At 39.3% G+C, this 23731-nt stretch overlaps 1 protein-coding gene across 2 annotated transcripts in view; it reads left to right on the top strand.

Moving 5' to 3' along the window:
- The first annotated feature begins 15798 nt into the window (after positions 1-15798).
- Positions 15799-23731, top strand: part of LOC120526011 (saccharopine dehydrogenase-like oxidoreductase) — a 54820-nt gene continuing 46887 nt past the window's right edge. The window contains exon 1 of one of the 2 annotated variants that reach the window (XM_039748815.1): positions 15799-16137. In XM_039748815.1, the coding sequence (XP_039604749.1) occupies positions 15954-16137 (184 nt within the window). In that variant the 5' untranslated portion in view covers positions 15799-15953. Of the gene's footprint in view, positions 16138-18370; positions 18708-23731 lie in introns of those variants that run through there. The other variant, XM_039748814.1, reaches the window with a different exon arrangement.

Raw genomic sequence — 23731 nt, forward strand, 5'->3', positions numbered from 1 at the left:
GACCACAGCACTTCCACCACACCAGGAAGTGCTGCAGTAAGGTCGTCAGGGAGTACCTGGAGCACATCCGGGTGCATTATAAAAGGGGCTGGAGCCGGTGTCGGGTGGAAGAGGATGGAGCTTGCAAGAGTGGAGTGGAGGCAGCAGAAGGAAAGTAAAGGACTGACTAATTGTGAGAGTATTGTGGTGGTTGGTGTTATGTGTGAAGAAAAGGAGAATAAAAGTGTGTTTTTTGGACATCTGGCTGTCTCAGTGTCTGTCTGTGTCTGGGCTTCTTTTACAAGGTCTAGAGAGAGTTCCATGGACTTCATAGCTTGGTTTTTGTTCTGACATGCAGTGTGAATTGTGGGACCTTCTATACACAGGTGTGTGTCTAATTTTCATCAGGTGGATTCCAATCAAGGACTAGACACCCTTGATCATAATTAGTGCAAACAGGATGCACCTGTCCACAACTAAGAGTGCCACAGCAAAGGGTCTGAAAACTCAGGAGTCCCCCAAAAGGCTGGTAGGTGACAACAAGGAGTATTATTAACTTGTATGTGGCTCACTGGTCCCGACTGTGATGGACAGGTGTTCAGAGGAAGCTTTGGTTCAGATTTGCTGACATACCTGGAAGAGCACAGCACCAGGAGTTCCCTATGTCTCTTTGGACCCAAGAAGTTACGTACAGCATGAACTTCCCTTGGAAGTATCTCTTGGCCAGGACTTTAAAGTCCTTTCCAACCACATGGCAGGTGAGTGTGGAGTTGGGAGTGGAAGGAGAAGCAAGGACTCAATAGGTAGGTTGAGACCAGAGGAAGGAGAGAAGACAGAAGGAGACCACTCAAGTTATCATTTTGGTATGCCAGCCACCTTATCTTTTTTTGGGATCAATTTCTATATATGAAAGCCCAGAATAGCTGTTGATTTGTTGTGTTTATCCTATTATTTTGACCCATTCCTTTTGCAATTGCCTGTACCCTTCTGCTACTGTATACCTTTTATTTTAATACATGTTGGCTTTGTTGGCTTATTTGGATTCAGAGTCAGCTCAACAGTGCCCCCATTCAGTATATATGGAGAGAGCTTTCTCTTGTGTAAAATACCTAAACACATCTAAATGTCAATTACTTGCTTCTTTACGGGCAATGGCATTATTGAAACAAAGAAAATTCCATTTGCGGTACTTCAAGGAAACCACATAAACTTAAGTTTATTCAGTAAGATAGCTTTGCCATAAAAAGAAACTGACAAGACCATCAGGAGAATGCAAAGTCACAGATGATGCTTCCATAAAAGGACAAAACTACAGAGAAATAAATATAACTCCACTAAAAATGAATAAGGGCAATCTGACACATGATTATTCTAACAGAAATGTGGTTATAGAAATGACATTTGTGAGCGTCCATTCAGTCCAGCATCAGAGATGTGTGCAGTCCAACTAGAAATCTATTTTTGTTTATACAGGACATACTTTTTAAATAGTTGCATATTTTGTATGTTGTGATTACTTCAAACAATGTAAATAAAAATGAGTAGAAACTAACTGGTCCTGCTTTCCCTGTCTTACCTCAAGGCTGTCCATTTCCAAGCTGGCAGAACTACTACATATTTGTCACACACAGGTACAAGTAATACTGCTATCCAGCAATCCAAATGCATCAAAAAGGCTTACTAAAATAAGCATCAGGCTTTCTAAATAGCCAAAAGAATCATAAGAAAGATTCTCTCTGTCTTCTAAAGTGGTAAATTTACCCAAACTAAAAAAGACAGAGGATTCTAAAATTAAAATTCTAAAACTTTAACAGTGGCTCAACTGAATTAGCAGGCTTGAGGGTTAACCGTTGAAAGCACTAAATTAACTTTTATAGCATTACTGAAAAATTGAAGGAAAAACCAATGCTGCTATACATGTTAAAAAATCACACATACACACACGTTTGCTTAGTGATTGTGACTCTGCCACAGGTTCCTATTTGTAGCCATCCAAGTAACAGTTGTAGGATGTTGGAAATGGAAGACTGCCCACTGAATATCTGAAAGTTCCTACTACATAGGAGCAAGTCTTATCATACATTTGATAAAACCTTCATGTGACGCCTTCAACGGTCATGACTTGTCACCCCACACAACCAGTTTAAAAACTGAAGATACAGCAGTTTACCACCACAACAGAGATTACATAGTGCATGGAGCTTTTCTCAGGTTTTTGCCATACAGCTTTTCTAAGAACAGGTGAAGAAGTGGGTTGGAAAAAGGGGTAAGGAGTACATCAAATAAGCTGATTTATTTTCAGTTAAATAAAATGAATGTAATGTATGCAATTTAAAATGACTGTGATACTATATTGCCTTTGTTAGATGACTATTTGGGTTCTGCCTGCTATATTCTCTAAATACAAGACAACTACAAGCTATGCCACATAATGAAGTTATATATATTTTAATACTTTTTTATTTTATTTATACTTTTTTTTATTTATTTATACATATATTTTATTTATAATGGCATTAAAGAGTGGCAACATGTTGTATGTTGGTCAGACATGCAAGTATTTTGTGTTTGGTTCATGAATGCAGAACCAGATTACTAGATTCAGTAATTAAGTGGATTGGAGGATAATAATTCATAACTGGCTTTGACCAGCATTCATGCAGCCTACAAAAGCATGAATACTTATATAAAAAAAATTTTAAAGTGAAAATAATTCATTGGCAGCTGCCAGGGACCACAAGCCAAGGTGCTAATTTACAGGCAGCACAAAGGGGGGCAGACAGGTTGGTGTTTGAGTTTCTCTCCTCTTCCCCTGTCAGGTAGGTGGCAGTATGGAGGCTCTTATGTAATACATGTCTTGTATGTTGCCTGTTATAAGTGACAAGTGATCTGGAGCTGGTCTGGTCTTTACATAAATGCAGGAATGCAAGACTGATTACGGGAATATCTGTGGCCATTAGGGGAAACTATAGTCCTATAGTCCTGGGCCACTTCTAACCCTAGCAGTACTCAGGGAATCTACCCCAAAACTGGTTCCTGATTGGAGCTCAAATGCTTCTTCAAGACATTCTAATACTGAGTGTGGAGTCACTAGGAAAGGAAGAGGTGAGTACTCTACAGGTGCAACAAGGAGATTCCAGCAAAAAAAAGAAGAAAGAAGGGAGCATGAAAAGACTTAAGAGAAAGTATTTATTTGGTAGGCATGTAAGTAGTCACTCTACACAGTAGACAGCAATGTACCCCAAATGGAGGGGGTGGGATGAACCCCAATATGAAGACCTTTGTTATGCTATTTAAACATTTTGCATCCAACACTCTGTACCCTTTTCTTTATTATTATTTTGTTATAATAAACTTATATTTGGCAACGTGGGCCTTATTTGAGTTCAGGGATGACTCGTGCACCCACTAATGTCCACAAATTGACATATGCAATTGAACATTACTGACATTTGTATAGAGGTTTGGAAATGTGTTTTGATTGTGTGATGTACTTCTCAGTTATTTGCATTAACTACTGTGCTTTGATGATCAGATTTATGTGGATTGAGACTGGACTTAACTGTAGTGTTCAGTTTGTTAAACACTAATTGTTTCTTTAATTAAGATGAGTTTTCTGGGGAGCAATAACTTTTTCACATCTGTAGAATACATGATAGAGCTGTGCAGTACTCGCTGTGGATTGCCCAATGGATTCTTGCCTTTCACATCTTTTAGCTAGCTTGGTTCACTTTTCCTCCATTAGTTGGATTTCATAGGAACATAGCAGGCTTGCTGATTTTGTAGGCTTCTCTGCTGTTGGCTCTGAAGCTACTCATTTAAATTCTGGAATGCCAGTTCATACCCTTAGCAACTTATTGGTGATACCATCTCCAGGCTGATACAGCTTGTCAGCACCATTACAATATGTTAGATTATCTTGCATAGCAAGAAGATGAAGGAATTATCAAACTCCACGCACCACTACAATGTATATAAAGATCTGACCAATTTTTTCATAAAAAACTATTTAAACAATTTTTTATCAAACCATAATTATTTGAGGTCTAATATTGCTTTCAGTTTGCCTAATTTTATTGAGCTGGGACAAATTCTATGCCATAAACCAGCAGCAGACAACTTACCTTGTTCAGTAGAACTACTGTACATTATCTGTGAAAATGGGGCCTGAGCTCTGCCGCAGCCATGCATTTTGTTTGCAGTTTGTCCCTGTCCTCTTCCATCTCTGTCTATTGCTGGGCAACACCAGTTATGCAGAAGTCACATTTTGGAAGGGGCAAGAGAAATAAAAGAATATTAATACTATATATTTTATATAACATATAATAATATTTTACAATAATCTGTCTTGGTGCGGATATATTCATATACTGGGCAAAATAAGGAAGTGTTAAAAAGTGCTGTGTCTGTATGGGCAATCAGCACAAAACTTAAATAAATTGTTCCATATCAAGAAAGCTAGGATGTCATTAGGAATCAAATTTAAACACAAAGTACATAGTAGTACAACAAAATGATTTTGCATAGGGTTTTCTTTGGCCTGCCTCACACTGAGTTTCTGCCCTTCCCAGTTGCCGAGGGGGTACTAAATTCCATCTCAAGAGGGCTCCTTTTACACCAGTACCTCAGAACAACACCAGATGTACTAAGCCGTTCCTTCGGTTTGGCCTTGATAGATGGAGGGATTTCTTGTTAACTTCTAGTTCTCTTTGCCTGTCCATTTTCCAATCTCTCCCTGGAAAGAACATACTTTAAGACATCTGAGTCCCGTGCAATTTCCCTCTCTGACTTATGTTCCTTATCTTGAGGAAGAGTGAGCTGTGGATAGTACGGACAAGAAAATCATATGGCAGGCTCCAATGTGCCTAAAAACTAACAAATACAAAAAGAAAATAAAATAATTTATGTGGAAGTCCAAGTCTCAGATAATATGGTAAGACATATGTAAGCAGAGTCTAGGAAGGATGTAATGAAAGAAGCAGAAGAAGAGCGATGGAAATCAAATGTGAATGAGCAAGTGAAATGAAAATGAAAAATTGATAGTGTTAGAGAAAACTGAAAATAGGAACATAAAGAATGGCTTGAGTGGAAGAGGAGTAGTATGAAGGAAGAGGAATATAAACCAGAATCAGAAAAATGAGAGTCTGAACAAAGTGAAAAAAATGTGGCGTGCAAAGAGAATGAATTTGGAATCTTCTCTCTCTCTCTCTCTCTCTGTGTATATATATATATATATATATATATATATATATATATATATATATAGTAATGGATGGCTGGCCATTTATCCCGGCCAATACCCCCAAACCGCCAGGTGAAGCCCTCCTTGCAGCGTGGAGGTCCCCAGAAGACCAGCAGGGCATCATGGACATTGGAGTTTTTATGGAAAGCCCTGCTGGATGCCGTGGGGGCCACAGGAGGGAGCTGCAGGGAGGACCGAGGGCTTCTTTGTGCCCTGTGACCCGGAGGTTCGTCACAGGAAGAGCGACGGACTTCCGGGTTGAAGAAAGGGACTATTTACCCTGACCCGGAAGGGTTAAGGACTTGTGGACTGGGGATTGAGAACACTTCCGGGTCAGGGAGTATAAAAGGACTTTGGGAACTCACAGACAATGAGCTGAGCTGGGTGGAAGGGTGGCAACGCGTCTGGGAGCTGGAGGATTGGTTTATTGTTTATTATTGTGGTTATTTGTGAATTATATGAGTATTGTGGAGAAGAGTGTGCTTTGTGCACTGTGGCAAGAAAATAAAGTCAATTTGAGGACTTTTACCTGGTGTCTGGAGTCGTGGACAGGGGTTCAAGGGAGCGAGGGCGCCCCCTATCGTTCACAATATATATATAATCCTAAGCCTAAAAGTGCAACGGTGACGTTTTCATGTCATGTTTTTGTTATGCTTTAAATCGGCCTTATTTTAAAACATACATATGTATGTTTGTTATCATTCTTTTCACAATTTATCAGACTTTAATGTGATGCTGTTAGATTTTCAGATTCTTATTCCATTTTTAAATTATAAACTAAAAAAATATCAACAGCTCATGTCTCACGAGACAGGACTTTGTGCCAAAAGATTTAACCACACCTGGGGCTGGAAATAAAAGATAAAGAGTAGAACAGCTGCTGTACAGGCTTTTAAATGTTCAAAGTGCCGCACGAGATGCAGATCACGCAGCATGGCAGTAGCAGCAGCAGCAAATCAGCAGCTGATTGAGCAAAGAGGAGGTTAAAAAAAACTATATGTTTCCCATTGTATCATCGTTTAAGAGGGGTTTTAGAGAAGCAACTGCTTCTCCTTGGGGTGCCTTCAGCTGCCCTCTTCACAATGCCAGTGGCAGAGACGTGAAGTGGCTGGCGAGTGAAGCGAGAAGGGGGGGACCCACTAGTGTATATATATATATATATATATATATATATATATATATATATATATATATACACATACAAGTAGAGGAAATAGGAGAGGAGAAAGAACAAAAAAAGTTAATATAGGGAAAGCAAACAAAATAGATGAAGAAGAGGAAATAGAAATTAAGTTCTATAGAAGAGGTCCGGGATAATAAAATGTAAAACAAGTAAAAACAGAAAATATGGAAATAGAAGTAAAGGAAAAGTGGGGAAAGGAAAGAGTTGCATATTAATGGCTATGCATTACTTTTTGAGAAGAGCACAAACGATACAATGCTTCATAAAGAATACTGAAAATGCAGGATGAGCGCGAAAAAAACATAGTCAATTGGACTAAGAGAGAAAATATGGGGTAAATGGAAAAAAGTGAAGAGTAACATTATATTCAATTCAGGTAATAATTCTTTAGCACATCCACCTTAATAAAATGGTAAGTGTCTGTATATCTGTATGCCTGTCTAGTTGCTATGTCTCTGTCATTACAACAGATGGTGCACCACAAACATTTGTAGTAATAAATGTTATTACCTCAAATGTTTATGATGCTTAAAGTATCAGAATGACAAATGCAATGCATTTTATTACTAAATGCATTACAAAATGCTTCCCATTGGATGGTGCACTGCAAACATTAACACTAACATCTACATTATTACTTAGATTTAAACCCATCTTAGATGGGTAGCACAGCTAGTTTTTCAGAGAAGTGGTGGCATTTCAAGTGCCAGATTAACAAGTGCAAATCAGTAGCTTAAATATGTGTAACTATGCCATAGTTGCTTACATAAGCACACATACCTACTTAAATGAGTAACTGTAGAGAGATCCACAAGCTTTGGATACAATGGATTGGATACAACTAGATAAAAAAATAACACCCAGCCATAAAAAAAAAATAATGGAGGTGTTGAGGGGAGGCTGGAAAACAAATTAAAAAAACTTCTAACAGTGCACTACCATAAAATAGAAAGAAATCTAGATAAACAGATGAAAATGGATCGATGATACATAAGCACACAAAAAGTCAGAAGGAAAAGAAGGGGGACCAAGTCAAGATACAGAAGCCAATTCTTGATCTGATATTGTCATAGAATAGATGGAAAATTTGATTGTGCTTGCCTGAAAAATGCAACAAAAGTGACCAGTCAATTTATTGAATTGATATTACATAAAGTTCTTTACTGAGCATGTACTTTAAAAAAGAACAAATTAAATATGTAGAGCTGACATCCCATGGCATACTGTAGATCGAGGATGTCAAATTCAAGGCCCACAGGCCTGATAAGGGTCTTGCACCTTTTTAAACAGCGGGCTTCATCAATATACAAGTCATGTTGCAAACAGTGTGCGATGATTATTAGTTTTCTCAAAGGCCTCCTTCAACATTTATTTCATATACTGTATACAATGCATCTGGAAAGTATTCACAGCGCATCACTTTTTCCACATTTTGTTACGTTACAGCCTTATTCCAAAATGGATTAAATGAAGTATTTTCCTCAGAATTCTACACACAGCACCCCATAATTACAATGTAAAAAAAGTTTACTTGAGGTTTTTGCAAATTTATTAAAAATAAAAAAGTATTCACGGCCTTTGCTCAATACTTTATCGATGCACCTTTGGCAGCAATTACAGGCTCAAGTCTTTTTGAATATGATGCCACAAGCTTGGCACACCTATCCTTGGCCAGTTTCGCCCATTCCTCTTTGCAACACCTCTCAAGCTCCATCAGGTTGGATGGGAAGCGTCGGTGCACAGCCATTTTAAGATCTCTCCAGAGATGTTCAATCGGATTCAAGTCTGGGCTCTGGCTGGGCCACTCAAGGACACTCACAGAGTTGTCCTGAAGCCACTCCTTTGATATCTTGGCTGTGTGCTTAGGGTCGTTGTCCTGCTGAAAGATGAACCATCGCCCCAGTCTGAGGTCAAGAGCGCTCTGGAGCAGGTTTTCATTTAGGATGTCTCTGTACATTGCTGTAGTCATCTTTCCCTTTATCCTGACTAGTCTCCCAGTTCCTGCCGCTGAAAAACATCCTCACAGCATGATGCTGCCACAACCATGCTTCACTGTAGGGATGGTATTGGCCTGGTGATGAGCGGTTCTTGGTTTCCTCCAAACATGATGCCTGGCATTCACACCAAAGAGTTCAATCTTTGTCTCATCAGACCAGAGAATTTTGTTTCTCATGGTCTGAGAGTCATTCAGGTGCCTTTTGGCAAACTCTAGGCGGGCTGCCATGTGCCTTTTACTAAGGAGTGGCTTCCGTCTGGCCACTCTACCATACAGGCCTGATTGGTGGATTGCTGCAGAGATGGTTGTCCTTCTGGAAGGTTCTCCTCTCTCCACGGAGGACCTCTGGAGGTCTGACAGAGTGACCATCGGGTTCTTGGTCACCTACTTGTCTAAGGCCCTTCTCCTCCGATCGCTCAGTTTAGATGGCTGGCCAGCTATAGGAAGAGTCCTGGTGGTTTCAAACTTATTCCACTTACGTATGATGGAGGCCACTGTGCTCATTCGGACCTTCAAAGCAGCAGAAATTTTTCTGTAACCTTCCCGAGATTTGTGCCTCGAGACAATCCTGTCTCGGAGGTCTACAGACAATTCCTTTGACTTCATGCTTGGTTTGTGCTCTGACATGAACTGTCAACTGTGGGTCCTTATCACAATCATGTCCAATCAGCTGAATTTACCACAGGTGGACTCCAATTAAACTGCAGAAAAATCTCAAGGATGATCAGGGGAAACAGGATGCACCTGAGCTCAATTTTGAGCTTCATTGTAAAGGCTGTGAATACTTATGTACATATGATTTCTCAGTTTTTTTATTTTTAATAAATTTTCAAAAACCTCAAGTAAACCTTTTTCGCATTGTCATTACGGGTGTTGTGTGTAGAATTCTGTGGAAAAAAAATGAATTTAATCCATTTTGGAATAAGGCTGTAACATAACAATGTGGAAAAAGTGATGCACTGTGAATACTTTCCGGATGCACTGTAGATTGTAAGCATATACAACTTAGCTCAGTGGTTGTCAACCTGGGGCAGGCGCGAAGATGTGAAAAAAAGAAAACAAGAATCAAAAATATGAAAAAAATCATCTGTTGAAACCAAAACAAATTAACTTAAACTACATTCTGATACTAGAACAATAAATATAGAGTTAGATAAATGTCGATAAAAGTTAAGTAGGTATAATAAAATATGCATCTACATTTCAAAAAAATGTTGGGGGGGTGCGATTAAAACTGTTATGAAAACTCAGGACGCAAATACTTAAAGGTTGAGAAACGCTGACTTAGCTGGATTACATTTACAGCTGACATTAAAATGCATCTCCAGTGTCCACTTGGGCTTATTTGCAGGGCACAACGGACCATAGCTACTAACCTGTGGTTACAATAGAAACTGGCCACTTGCAATGACCCAGCAAGCAACAGTGAAAAAATTGAAATACCACACTCTCATAAAGAACTTAGCCTGATGCCAAACAGGCTAGGTTTCATGAAAGAGACAGTAAGTAGCTCAGCTTCACACACACACAAACACACACACACTGCTCCTGCAAGTCTGCTCACTTTTAAAGTTGCACACTTGTCAGGGCTGGCCACTGTTCTATGGTTTACTTGACTGCTGCTACCATTGTATGTGAGTAGAATGTGCTAAATGTGATTTGTATCAGTTTCTGACCAGCTACAAAGTAGCTTGTGTGATCCCTCACCAGCATATTTACACCTGTTTTTGTTTGCAATGTGGTCATGTATCATCCGATTGTGACACAAGTGAATGTAAGTTTACACCAATGTACTTTGCTCTAGCTACAAATTGCGTACAGATCTCCTGACTGCTCTTATCACTCACCTTTATTTGACAATGTCATTTTTTCACTCAGTGCTGATTTTGGCCCCATGGTTTCTTCACTCCGTACTGGTTTCAGTCCCGTGACGTCTTCATTCAATGCTGACTTTGATCCCGGGGTTGTTTGTATCTTGCCTAACCCCTTGCAATGTTCAAGAAAAGAACAATAATAAAAAGGCAAGACAGCTTCAAGAGAGATGTCAGGCAGAAAATATATGTTTTGGATAAGCAGCAAGGTGCCTGTGTGACTTTTTATATAAAGAAAACTAGTTGTGTTATCCAGCTTTGCATTGGAAATTTTGTACGACGGTGGGTGTCAATTATAGTGCTGTTAGTTAATCGGGTATAGAAGAATTACTATATAACTAACTCGGTGCTTTTCTGTATTGGCTGGCAGTGTGTTGCAGTAGTTAAGGCTTTGGACCTAGGACTTCAAACCATGAAGTTGTGGGTTCAAATCCTGCTATTAACACTGTATAGCCACAAGAAAGTCACTTCATTTGTCTGTGGCCCAACTGGAAAAACAAAAGAAATATAACCAACTGTAAGTCTCCTTGGATAAAGGCCTCAGTCAAATAATCTTCTTATATAATACGTTACCGTGGCTGTTCGTCTGTCCAGGATTTTAAATCACCTGTAGCTTGCAAACCATTTAAAATTTGGTACACATATACTACGTGACATCTACTATCCACTTTCAGGGTAATGATTTTTATTACTCTTTTTATTTTATTTTATTGTAGAATCAACTTTCTGCAGCGCGCAGCAGGGTGGCCGTACGGCGAATGCTTACGGGCGGCATTCTAATTTCCTACCACCTTCGCTAACCATTCTTGAGGCAGATTGAAGACTTAAGTGCCAGCTTAAGTGAAAAATTAAAGAAAACATACTAAGTATTTGCAACACAAAAACTAAGTTAATCAGTTTTAACACGAAAAGATGCCGACGAAAGAAGAGAAGCAGCGGGTCGCTAGGGTGGAGAAAAGAAGAGCTGCTCAGGAAGCTGCAAGCGCATCAACCTCTGAGCAAACGAATGCTAAACAGAGACAAAAAAAGAGGATGAAAACTAGGAATGCTCAAGTCAAGTGTATTCACTGCACGTTATCGTGCAGCGAGCCGTTACTGGTAAGTAATAATATTATTATTAGGTCAGTGGAGCTGCTTACACTTAATCATGCTATACACTTATATTCATGACTAAAACATTCCTGCATTAAATCAATTCCTGTTTTTTTTCTGCTTTTCCTGGTCTTGGCTTTTGTTGATAGTCATTGCAAAACATAATTTACAGGAAAGTGTATTATTTTCAATTGAAGCAAGTAAGAAATAATGTGAAATTTGATTTGATTTTTATGCACTTTATTATTGTCATTATTAGGTTTTTACAATTTTCATTTGTTTACACTTTTCATTAAAGTATAGAATTTCATATTTTTCATCAGTTATATGTTGTCCCCTTTTAAAATCCATGGATGTGTATGAATAAGCAAAGCAGTGCTTGAAGTTGATATAAATAAGAACTTGTACCCTGTGTAGTACCCTGATGTACTAACGTGAAGAGCAAGGAGTGCGGAGCAGTAGTTTTGAGGGTTGTGGCACAATTTCTGTGGCTTTCCCATTAGAAATTCCAGCACCGCTATCTATTGCCAATGTTGGGTTATTCTGCTATTAAAGAAAAAGTGGTGGGGGTCTAGGTCTCCCATGAAATTATGGATATGGATAACCATAATGAAAGTTAGAATGCATTTACAAGTAACAGTATTCAAGACCAAAAAACAGCGCTTGTTAGCCATTGAGCTCTGCATCTTTCTTAAGCTTCCCTGAACTTTCCATTCATAATGTGATCACATCTCTTTTTCCTGTCCAGGACACTGCCCAATCTTCAGTTGTCTGTCCACTCTATTGGTTAGTGTGCTAATCGTATGGCCTGTCAAACTCTTCTGGTCCATACTTTGTTTTCATGAAGCATGCTCTCAGTGTAACTCAGAGCAGACCATATTATTAATAAAAAATTGACAAATCAAAAAGTATGGACAAGTAAAAAAAAAATTAAGTTAGTTAATTTTATCTTTTCTGTAGCGCAACCAAATTTCACTTGAATCCATCAAGGCATTTTTGAGATGTTGAGGTATTTAGTTTTTTTATAGTGTGTGGGGGATTAGCCCTAGGTATTGATATACTGTATTGAAATTACCTTTCCAAGCTGATACCTACTGCCTTAAATATGTCATCCTGCAAAATTTCAGCTTTTTAACTAAACATGAAATGGTGTTTTTGTTGATGAGCGAGTGAGTGAGTCAACTTTGCATTATATACAGTAAATGTGGCAGTACTTGTTTGTGGATATATGATGGCCCACATTGGGTATATATGTAAAGTGTCATTTTTGAACCTCAATAAAATTGAGTTTGACACCCTTGCTGTAGAAAAATGATACATTATGATTGGTTGTAGCAATATAAGATTACACAGGTACTGTATATCTTGACAAAAATTGTTTTGATTATTTCATACGATTTTTATATATTTATTGGGTGCTGAATTCCATTTTTCTCATTCACATTCTTCCCACAAACATTTTTAGCTGTCAGTTTTTTTATTGTTTTCTCACTATGATTAATTAAATGTCAGTATTTTATTTTAATGATAACTTGCTTGAAATCAATATCTTGGGAAGAGAGACGAGACGTGACTTTCTCTGAGAGGCACTTTCATGTCCCGCGAGACAAGACTTTGTGCCAAGAGATTTAACCACTCCAGGGGCCGGTAGATTAGTAGATGTCAAAGTAGAACATCTTAAAGAATTCAAAAACATTGGCGCGATACACATGCAGAGTAGGTTAGAGATAATGGAAGTACGAAAATTCGAAAATCTCAAAAAAATTATATTAAAGATTGCATTAGCGCAAACAAATGGAAATTATTACTCGGTGAAATAATGGAACAGTGAAAAGAGATTGAATATATTGTTCGGATTTAAACTTTAAGTCGGACACTTGTAGATTGCCTAATTCGTGTTACCATCAGGGAAAAACAGTGTTTCTTCCCAATAAAGAGGCGTATCTGTGAGAATTAAAAGATTTGTTATTTGGTCAAAGTGAAATCCCGCGAGTGAAAATTTCAAACCCCGCAAGACAAGACTTTATGCAAAGAGATTTGGAAAAGTCCTGCCAAAATCTAAAATATTTACAACCACGCACACTGTTCAATCATTTCTCATTTGTGTGAATGCTATTGTCAGACACAGTTCATGTAGACAGAAAGAAACGATATTCACTCACGATCAGTTGTACATTGCATTGTCACGATGTAATTCCAAATACGGAATCAAAATTCAATGCAATATTGACGAACAGGTAAAAGCGAAAAGAGATTGAATATATGGACATAGGTGATATGACAGAAGTATGTAGATATTGTTTGGCTTGCAACTTAAAGTCGGAGACTTGTAGATCATCTAATTTGGAATGTAGTTATTGTTTGGCTTCCAACTTAAAGTCGGAGACTTGTAGATCATCTAATTTGTGTTGCCATCAGGGAAAAGTAGAGTATTTTCCCAATGAAGAGGCTTATCTGCGAGAATTAAATGTTTTGTTGTTTGGTGAAGGTGAAATCCACATACACAAACGGCAGAGACGTGAAGTTGCTGGTGTGTAGTGCAGGCAGGGGGGCTGGCAAATGAAGCGAGCAGGGGGCAAGGCCCCCTAGTTTTCATCCATCCATCCATTATCAGCTATATCCTAAATACAGGGTCATGGGGGTCTGCTGGAGCCAATCCCAGCCAACACAGGGCACAAGGCAGGAAAAAAACCCCAGGCAAGGCGGCAGCCCACCGCAGGGCGCATGCACATACACCCAGCACACACCAAGCACACAATAGGGACAATTTAGAATCGCCAATGTACCTAACCTGCATGTCTTTGGACTGTGGGAGGAAACCGGAGCACCCGGAGGAAACCCGGAGGAAACCCATGAAGACACGGGGAGAACATGTAAACTCCACGCAGGGAGGACCTGGGAAATGAACCCGGGTCTCTTAACTGCGAGGCCCCCTAGTTTTCTAATATTAAAATCTATGTGTAAAGTAATATTTGATAATAAGATTAGAATATAGCTGAAATTGAACACAGTGATAAGCAATCAGCTCTCAATGTATAATAAAATTCCCAGATTTTCTCTAAGAGTGGGACAGCAGAGCCAAGAATTTACATTGGGATTGGAAGGAATGGCCTGCTAGAAAAAAACTGCAACTTGGTTCCAAAAATATCGTCAGACCTAGTTTGGCGAATCCCGATAAAAGGCGGCTATACCACAGCTTCTTACTAAGTGTGGTTTAATGAAGCAGTCTGTCAAAGCCTATCAAATGATGGAGACCATTTTATGTATTTGTGCGAAACGTTTCTGGTTTTATTTGAGGCTAAATTGTAAGAAGGCATTTTTGCCAAAGCAGCTGTTAGAAAGCTGATTTCTGATGCAGAACTTGACTGTGTAATGAAAGACCTCGGACAAGAAGCTTGGATATCATTCAAACAAAAATGATTATTTTCTTTACATGTATGTTTAAAGATATTAGATTGACTGTTCATATTTAAATTGATCTTAGAGCAATATTGTATACATGAATAAATTGTGTGATTTGTTACATTTTAATTAAATTTCTTTTCAGTTATTTATCCATCATTCTACCCGCCGAATCCGAACACAGGGTCACGGGGGTTTGCTGGAGCCAATCCCAGGGCACGAACTAATCCTGGGCAAGGTGCAAACCCACCGCAGGACACACACTAGGGCCAATTTAGAATCGCCAATCCACCTAACCTGCATATGTCTTTGGACTGTGGGAGGAAACCCACGCCGACAACATGCAAACTCCACGCAGGGAGGACCCGGGTCCCCTAACTGCGAGGCAGCAGCGTTACCACTGCGCCACCATGCTGCCTATTATGTCAGACGTAATTTAAATAAGTGTATTTGACTAAGCAAGTCAACACCATACAAGAAATGAAAACGAATTAAAGAAAATGCACATTTAATAAAAAAGAAAACATGTAAAGTTTAAACAAGTAAACTAAGCTAGTGTTCATACCAGAATCGATTATTTATTTTAGCTACAGCAGAATTTAAGGTGAAAGGAAGAATGCATTAGTGAAAACAATAAAAATATGGAAAGCATTTCAATGTATTTAAAATGAATATAAATGAAAAAGGAATGAGAGTTGCTGAAGTGTATTATTTATTAAAAGTAAGTATTAAAAGTAAGTGTATTAAGTATTAAAAGTAGTCAAATAAAAACAGGAACACGTTTTGTATACGTTATTATATAACTTATAAGGCCTCGTCTAATATCCATGTCACGTACGATTCTACTGCTAATATGTGATTTTTTGTAATATTAAATAAAAAATACCCAAATTTCACGACATGTTCTACGTTTCCATTTCGCCGGCGTCTATCTTCAGCCTATCGCATGCCAGATGGTCCAACCCAGCTCTGCGCTGCTATTCTCCAAGTGGACGCTAGATGTCTTCCTCGCACTCTGATTCTACAGTGCTTTCTTCTCTAACACAGTGGAATTGCATTCTCGCTTGCTTAAGCAGTTCCCTTGCCAGAGCCGCGCTCATTGGACCGAACCGGCTACGTCATCAACTGTCCTTTATTTCATACGACTCGTCGCGGTGAGAGGAAGCAGTTCTGAGTGAGACCGTCACCATGACGACAAGCAGGACTTACGACCTGGTCATTTTCGGGGCTTCTGGCTTTACCGGACAATTTGTAGTGGAAGAGGTGGCTCGGAGCACAGCTGAAGGACCGAAGGGGAATCTGAAATGGGCCATCGCTGGACGAAGTCGCGAGAAGCTGGAAAAAGTTTTGGAGCAGGCGGCAGAGACGCTGGGTAAGTGCAGGCCCCGGGTTTGTGATGCGCTGTTGTCTGTGCCAGGTGTCTTTGCTTCTGTTTGCTTTGAGGCTCGGCGTGGAAAAGGCGTGCTACTTAAAGTAGTTATTGGTGCGTCAGTGCCAGACATTTATTTATTTATATATTTTACTTGAGACTCATTTGGACGACTGATCGTTGACCTCGCATGGTAATAGGAGTTCTGAAACAAATTGCTGTGAAAAACGGACGTCTTCGATTTTACTTCCGTATTACTGTGACAAGGGGCACATTGTTTTATGTCTGCAGCCAAGTTAGACAAGTATTCGTATTCAGTCAGCCTCATTCGTTCGATCCCACCACCGTCATCTATTTTCCAACACATTTTCAAGAAATGGAATTTGCCTTGAAAACCAGTTAGGTAATATTAATTTCACCGTTTTATCGAACTGGCCCAGTTTATCTAGTAAGACCTTAAGCAACACCAGAAAATACATTTAAAAAAAGTAATTATATCACAAGTGTCGTAATGTATTAAAGGCAGCGTCACCAACAACAACAGTATATACATGCAATTAAACTGTAGATGTTAAATGATCTGTCAACAAAGTGGGTCTTGCGTTTTCCAATCTTGAGAATGATTTGGCATTTCTGATTATGGCAGGGAGGCACTGTCACCATTTTAGTGAAAAGGCTGAAACACTGCAAGCTACAAATGTTGTTCACCAACTGCATCATTATAGAGGCTGACTATAAAGACCTTTATCCAAGAGGCACAACACTTGACAGCTTTATAAATAAATTGTGAATTTCCCCTTGGGATTAATAAAGTATCTATCTAAATAAATATTTGAGGTTCAGTGACCTTTATATATGTAGCCAGTAGCATGAAATCAAGAGGTGTCTATTCTGAGAATATCATGGAAGGCAAAATCAAGTGAGTTTTTTTTATTTTCTATTGGTTGAAATATATGGCATTGACCAAGATTGACATTTGGAAGAACTAAAGTAGTCTAATTGAGAGACGATCTGGTCATATGTACATGCACTATACAGAACTTTCAGGAGAAGGCTACATATCTCAATAAAAATGAGATTGTCATCAAAAACACATTCTTCACAATTCTATAATGTAGTTGTTCACATAGCTGTTAGAAAGCTGATTTCTGATGCAGAACTTGACTGTGTAATGAAAGACCTCGGACAAGAAGCTTGGATATCATTCAAACAAAAATGATTATTTTCTTTACATGTATGTTTAAAGATATTAGATTGACTGTTCATATTTAAATTGATCTTAGAGCAATATTGTATACATGAATAAATTGTGTGATTTGTTACATTTTAATTAAATTTCTTTTCAGTTATTTATCCATCATTCTACCCGCCGAATCCGAACACAGGGTCACGGGGGTTTGCTGGAGCCAATCCCAGGGCACGAACTAATCCTGGGCAAGGTGCAAACCCACCGCAGGACACACACTAGGGCCAATTTAGAATCGCCAATCCACCTAACCTGCATATGTCTTTGGACTGTGGGAGGAAACCCACGCCGACAACATGCAAACTCCACGCAGGGAGGACCCGGGTCCCCTAACTGCGAGGCAGCAGCGTTACCACTGCGCCACCATGCTGCCTATTATGTCAGACGTAATTTAAATAAGTGTATTTGACTAAGCAAGTCAACACCATACAAGAAATGAAAACGAATTAAAGAAAATGCACATTTAATAAAAAAGAAAACATGTAAAGTTTAAACAAGTAAACTAAGCTAGTGTTCATACCAGAATCGATTATTTATTTTAGCTACAGCAGAATTTAAGGTGAAAGGAAGAATGCATTAGTGAAAACAATAAAAATATGGAAAGCATTTCAATGTATTTAAAATGAATATAAATGAAAAAGGAATGAGAGTTGCTGAAGTGTATTATTTATTAAAAGTAAGTATTAAAAGTAAGTGTATTAAGTATTAAAAGTAGTCAAATAAAAACAGGAACACGTTTTGTATACGTTATTATATAACTTATAAGGCCTCGTCTAATATCCATGTCACGTACGATTCTACTGCTAATATGTGATTTTTTGTAATATTAAATAAAAAATACCCAAATTTCACGACATGTTCTACGTTTCCATTTCGCCGGCGTCTATCTTCAGCCTATCGCATGCCAGATGGTCCAACCCAGCTCTGCGCTGCTATTCTCCAAGTGGACGCTAGATGTCTTCCTCGCACTCTGATTCTACAGTGCTTTCTTCTCTAACACAGTGGAATTGCATTCTCGCTTGCTTAAGCAGTTCCCTTGCCAGAGCCGCGCTCATTGGACCGAACCGGCTACGTCATCAACTGTCCTTTATTTCATACGACTCGTCGCGGTGAGAGGAAGCAGTTCTGAGTGAGACCGTCACCATGACGACAAGCAGGACTTACGACCTGGTCATTTTCGGGGCTTCTGGCTTTACCGGACAATTTGTAGTGGAAGAGGTGGCTCGGAGCACAGCTGAAGGACCGAAGGGGAATCTGAAATGGGCCATCGCTGGACGAAGTCGCGAGAAGCTGGAAAAAGTTTTGGAGCAGGCGGCAGAGACGCTGGGTAAGTGCAGGCCCCGGGGTTTGTGATGCGCTGTTGTCTGTGCCAGGTGTCTTTGCTTCTGTTTGCTTTGAGGCTCGGCGTGGAAAAGGCGTGCTACTTAAAGTAGTTATTGGTGCGTCAGTGCCAGACATTTATTTATTTATATATTTTACTTGAGACTCATTTGGACGACTGATCGTTGACCTCGCATGGTAATAGGAGTTCTGAAACAAATTGCTGTGAAAAACGGACGTCTTCGATTTTACTTCCGTATTACTGTGACAAGGGGCACATTGTTTTATGTCTGCAGCCAAGTTAGACAAGTATTCGTATTCAGTCAGCCTCATTCGTTCGATCCCACCACCGTCATCTATTTTCCAACACATTTTCCAGAAATGGAATTTGCCTTGAAAAACCAGTTAGGTAATATTAATTTCACCGTTTTATCGAACTGGCCCAGTTTATCTAGTAAGACCTTAAGCAACGCCAGAAAATACATTTTAAAAAAAAGTAATTATATCACAAGTGTCGTAATGTATTAAAGGCAGCGTCACCAACAACAACAGTATATACATGCAATTAAACTGTAGATGTTAAATGATCTGTCAACAAAGTGGGTTTTTGCGTTTTCCAATCTTGAGAATGATTTGGCATTTCTGATTATGGCAGGGAGGCACTGTCACCATTTTAGTGAAAAGGCTGAAACACTGCAAGCTACAAATGTTGTTCACCAACTGCATCATTATAGAGGCTGACTATAAAGACCTTTATCCAAGAGGCACAACACTTGACAGCTTTATAAATAAATTGTGAATTTCCCCTTGGGATTAATAAAGTATCTATCTAAATAAATATTTGAGGTTCAGTGACCTTTATATATGTAGCCAGTAGCATGAAATCAAGAGGTGTCTATTCTGAGAATATCATGGAAGGCAAAATCAAGTGAGTTTTTTTTATTTTCTATTGGTTGAAATATATGGCATTGACCAAGATTGACATTTGGAAGAACTAAAGTAGTCTAATTGAGAGACGATCTGGTCATATGTACATGCACTATACAGAACTTTCAGGAGAAGGCTACATATCTCAATAAAAAATGAGATTGTCATCAAAAACACATTCTTCACAATTCTATAATGTAGTTGTTCACATAGTGATTAGAGGTCTGGGTTCAGAGACTGTTTGCCAGCAATATGGACTGTTTAAGTCATGGATTGATTTTATGCAGTCGCTCATGACAAATTATGTGATGGGGCCTGTTATCCAGATTCTGATCTTTTCATCTGAGGAAGTGAAAAACAGAAAATGTTCAGTGTTCTACATAACAGCAGTAGGAAAGTGAAATGAGGTGCTGAGTTAACTGGTATAAAAGGAGAATAGGAGAAGGTGGAGCACCATGCCATGGGTCATTCCAGCCATTTTAATACTGAAATCCTAACTTCCTGATAAGATTTGGCAAAGAGGCAAGTATTAATAATGGTTAAGTTATGCTAGGACAATGCAGTCTGATGGAATTAATGCTTCACCTTGTCAAAGTCTGTAGAGAATGCAAGAAGGAAGAAAACTCTTGACATAGAATGTTGTTGACAGACTAGAAGAACCATGTGATGGAAACAGACAGCAAGTCATTTGTGTTTTTCTTGGCTCTTTTTAATATCCATATTTTCACTTACTGAAAGTTCCATTTCAAGGCTCTGGGGAGTGAATCTCTTTCTTTCGCTCTGCAAAGAGATGTACATGGCACAAACCATTCAAAGCAGGTGTGCCAGTCTCTATGCTGAGCACACTCATGCAAGCACCCACTCGCCAACGTATCCAGCCAGATTTATAGGAGAGGGAGGGTAGTCTTGAGTATATAATTTACTCCTTGATAGTTTTTGTGGTCTATGGTGCATTTCAAGATTTTAAAAGTGAGTGGTGAGTTTCTGGCAAAAACAGTACAATAGAACAATAACAATGTGTATTTTTTTTTTTTCCCTTTGACACTGCAGCAGCTAAGTTTAAAGCAGTGGTGGATGTTATGTGCAGCTTTTGAAAGTACCTATGGTACAGAGAGTGAAATGCACTCCACACTATATTCCAATAAGAAAGCCATTCACATATTTGGCAAAACACACTTAACATCATCATCATCCTCACTAAATGGCCTGCGCCACCACCAACCTACTCAAAGCACCATGATGCCCCAGCATTGATGGACTAAAAGCCAGAAATCCACGTGATCATCATCATCATCACGTCCTTCCGTGAAAACCATAAATACAAAGAGGACTGTTTCATTTATGTTAGGTAGATTGCCCAGAGGGGACTGGGCGGTCTCATGGCCTGGAATCCCTGCAGATTTTATTTTTATCTCCGGCCATCTGGAGTTTTTTTATTTATTTATTTTTTCTGTCCCCCCTGGCCATTGGACCTTACTCTTATTCTATGTTAATTAATGTTGACTTGTTTTATTTTCTTACTGTGTCTCTTATTTTTCTATTCTTCATTATGTAAAGCACTTTGAGCTACATTCTTTTGTATGAAAATGTACTATATAAATAAATGTTGTTGTTGTAAAAACTATTACTGTACTTGATGTCCTGAAGGTAAAATTGGCTACTTGGAAACGTAAATTATGATTCATGCAAAGTTAAGCTGGTTGTGTTAGGACACTATGGTGTCATTATTGACTGTAAAATACAACATCTCCTAGAAAATAATTAAGACAGTCACAAAATAGATACATATACTCAGCAAAAAAAGAAACGTCCTCTGACTTTCAACTGTTTTTACTTTCAGTAAACTTAATGTGTAAATATTTGTATGAACACTAAAAGAGTCAACACCATAAGACATAAACTAAAAATGTTTCACAATGTGTCCCTGAATGAAGGGAGGCTCAAAATCAAAAGTACCAGTCAGTATCTGGTGTGGCCACCAGCTGCTTGAAGTACTGCAGTGCATCTCCTCCTCATGGACTGGACCAGATTTGTCAGTTCTTGCTGTGAGATGTTACCCCACTCTTCCACCAAGGCACCTGCAAGTTCCTGGACATTTCTGGGGGGAATGGCCCTAGCCCTCACCCTGCGATCCAACAGGTCCCAGACGTGCTCAATTCCTTCAACGATAAACACGAATCCGTCCATCACCCCTGGTGAGACAAAACCGTGACTCATCAGTGAAGAGCACTTTTGCCACTCCTGTCTGGTCCAGCGAAGGTGGGTTTGTGCCCATAGGCGCGTTGTTGCTGGTGATGTCTGGTAAGGACCTGCCTTACAACAGGCCTACAAGCCTCTGTCCAGCCTCTCTCAGCCTATTGCGGACAGTCTGAGCACTGATGGAGGGAATGTGTGTTCCTGGTGTGACTCAGGCAGTTGTTGTGGCCATTGGAATCCTGTACCTGTCACGCAGGTGTGATATTCGGATGTACTGATCCTGTGCAGGTGTTGTTACACGTGGTCTTCCACTGCGAGGATGATCACCTGTCCTTCCTGTCTCCCTGTAGCGCTGTCTTAGGCGTCTCACAGTGCGGACATGGCAATTTATTGCCCTAGCCACATCAGCAGTCCCTCATGCCTCCCTGCAGCATGCCTAATGCACGTTCACGCAGATGAGCAGGGACCCTGGGCATCTTTCTTTGGGTGTTTTTCACAGTCGATAGACAAGTCTCTTTAGTGTCCTGCTTTTAGAACTGTGACCTTAAATGCCTACTTTCTGTAAGCTGTTAAGGTCTTAACGAGCATTCCACAGGTGCATGTTAATTAATTGATTATGGTTAATTGAACATGCATGGAAAACATTGTTTAAACCCTTTACAATGAAGATCTGTAAAGTTATTTGGATTTTTAAACATTATTGTTGAAATGCACAGTCCTGAAAAAGGGACGTCTTTTTGGTGAGTATAGTTAAGTATAGGTTAACATCATAAACATTTGTTATATATACACTATACTAGGGGATGTGCTACTCGCTGTGTAGGGGTGGGGGATGGAACTGAACGCCCGTTAAGGAGATGCGGTCGGATCAGCTGTTGTCTTGCTGCTGCTGCTGCCAAGCTGCATGTTCTGCTTGTTGCGCTGTGTGTTGATCATTAGAAAGCCTGTGCAGCAGCTGTCCCTTAAACTCACTACCTTGTCTCGGTGGGACATTAAAGTTTCTCCGAGAAAATCACGTATCATCTCTTTCCAAGCCTTCCAATATTTTTTTTATTTATAATAGCGAGATATCTTATTGTAGTTTCACATTTGAATATTGGATTTACAGTATCATCTTGTCCAGCATCTGCACATCTCTTTGAAATGGGATTTCTAATGATCATTGAAAAGCTAGAATAATGTCTTGCATCAAACAGATACAAAATTTCACACCTAACATCATTCAGTAGTATCTTTTTTTTTGCATCCCGATTAAATGTAGCAGAGGAAGAAAAGTAGTAATTTTGTAAATAAAATTTGGTAGATTATGATGGAAGAGTGTGAGAGTGTACAGAGAAAAGAAAGAAAAGTTAAGATGTCAGACAAGAAGAGGAGCAAAGCAGGAGGAACAGAGAAGGATAGGGAATAATAACGTTGGTCATTTTAAGCAAACTGCTTACTTGAACTGAGAGTTCTAAAATTTGTTAAATTCTCTGGAGAAGGTGAATGGGGAAAGCATGCAACACGGTGAAAATTGAAGTTCAAGTGGTGCAGGAAGGCAAAAGCCAATTAAGTCGAAGTTGTGGCAGAAAGGACAGGTACTGAGTTAGATCTCAAAGTAGTACCAAAGAAGCAGCAGGTTGTAAGGAAAAGTGAATCACAGTATTTTGACAAAATGGGGTTGTGTGGGGAATAAAGTTGAAAATGGTATTTCTATTAAGAAAATAAGGTTATTTATAAGGATTCGCAATGATAGAGCTGCTGCTTCACAACAATGAGACAAGGGTTCACAACCTGGGTGCATGTCCTTCCTGTGTCTACAGCCTGCAGTGCTGAATTGGCACAGAAGTATGTTTGGATGTTCATCTGAGTCGGTGTGCGTGTTCACACCACATTGGACTGGTGTTCTTTCCTGGATAAGTGGGTTAA

Source organism: Polypterus senegalus, chromosome 3 (assembly GCF_016835505.1).
Source record: "Polypterus senegalus isolate Bchr_013 chromosome 3, ASM1683550v1, whole genome shotgun sequence".
Lineage (NCBI taxonomy): Eukaryota > Metazoa > Chordata > Cladistia > Polypteriformes > Polypteridae > Polypterus > Polypterus senegalus.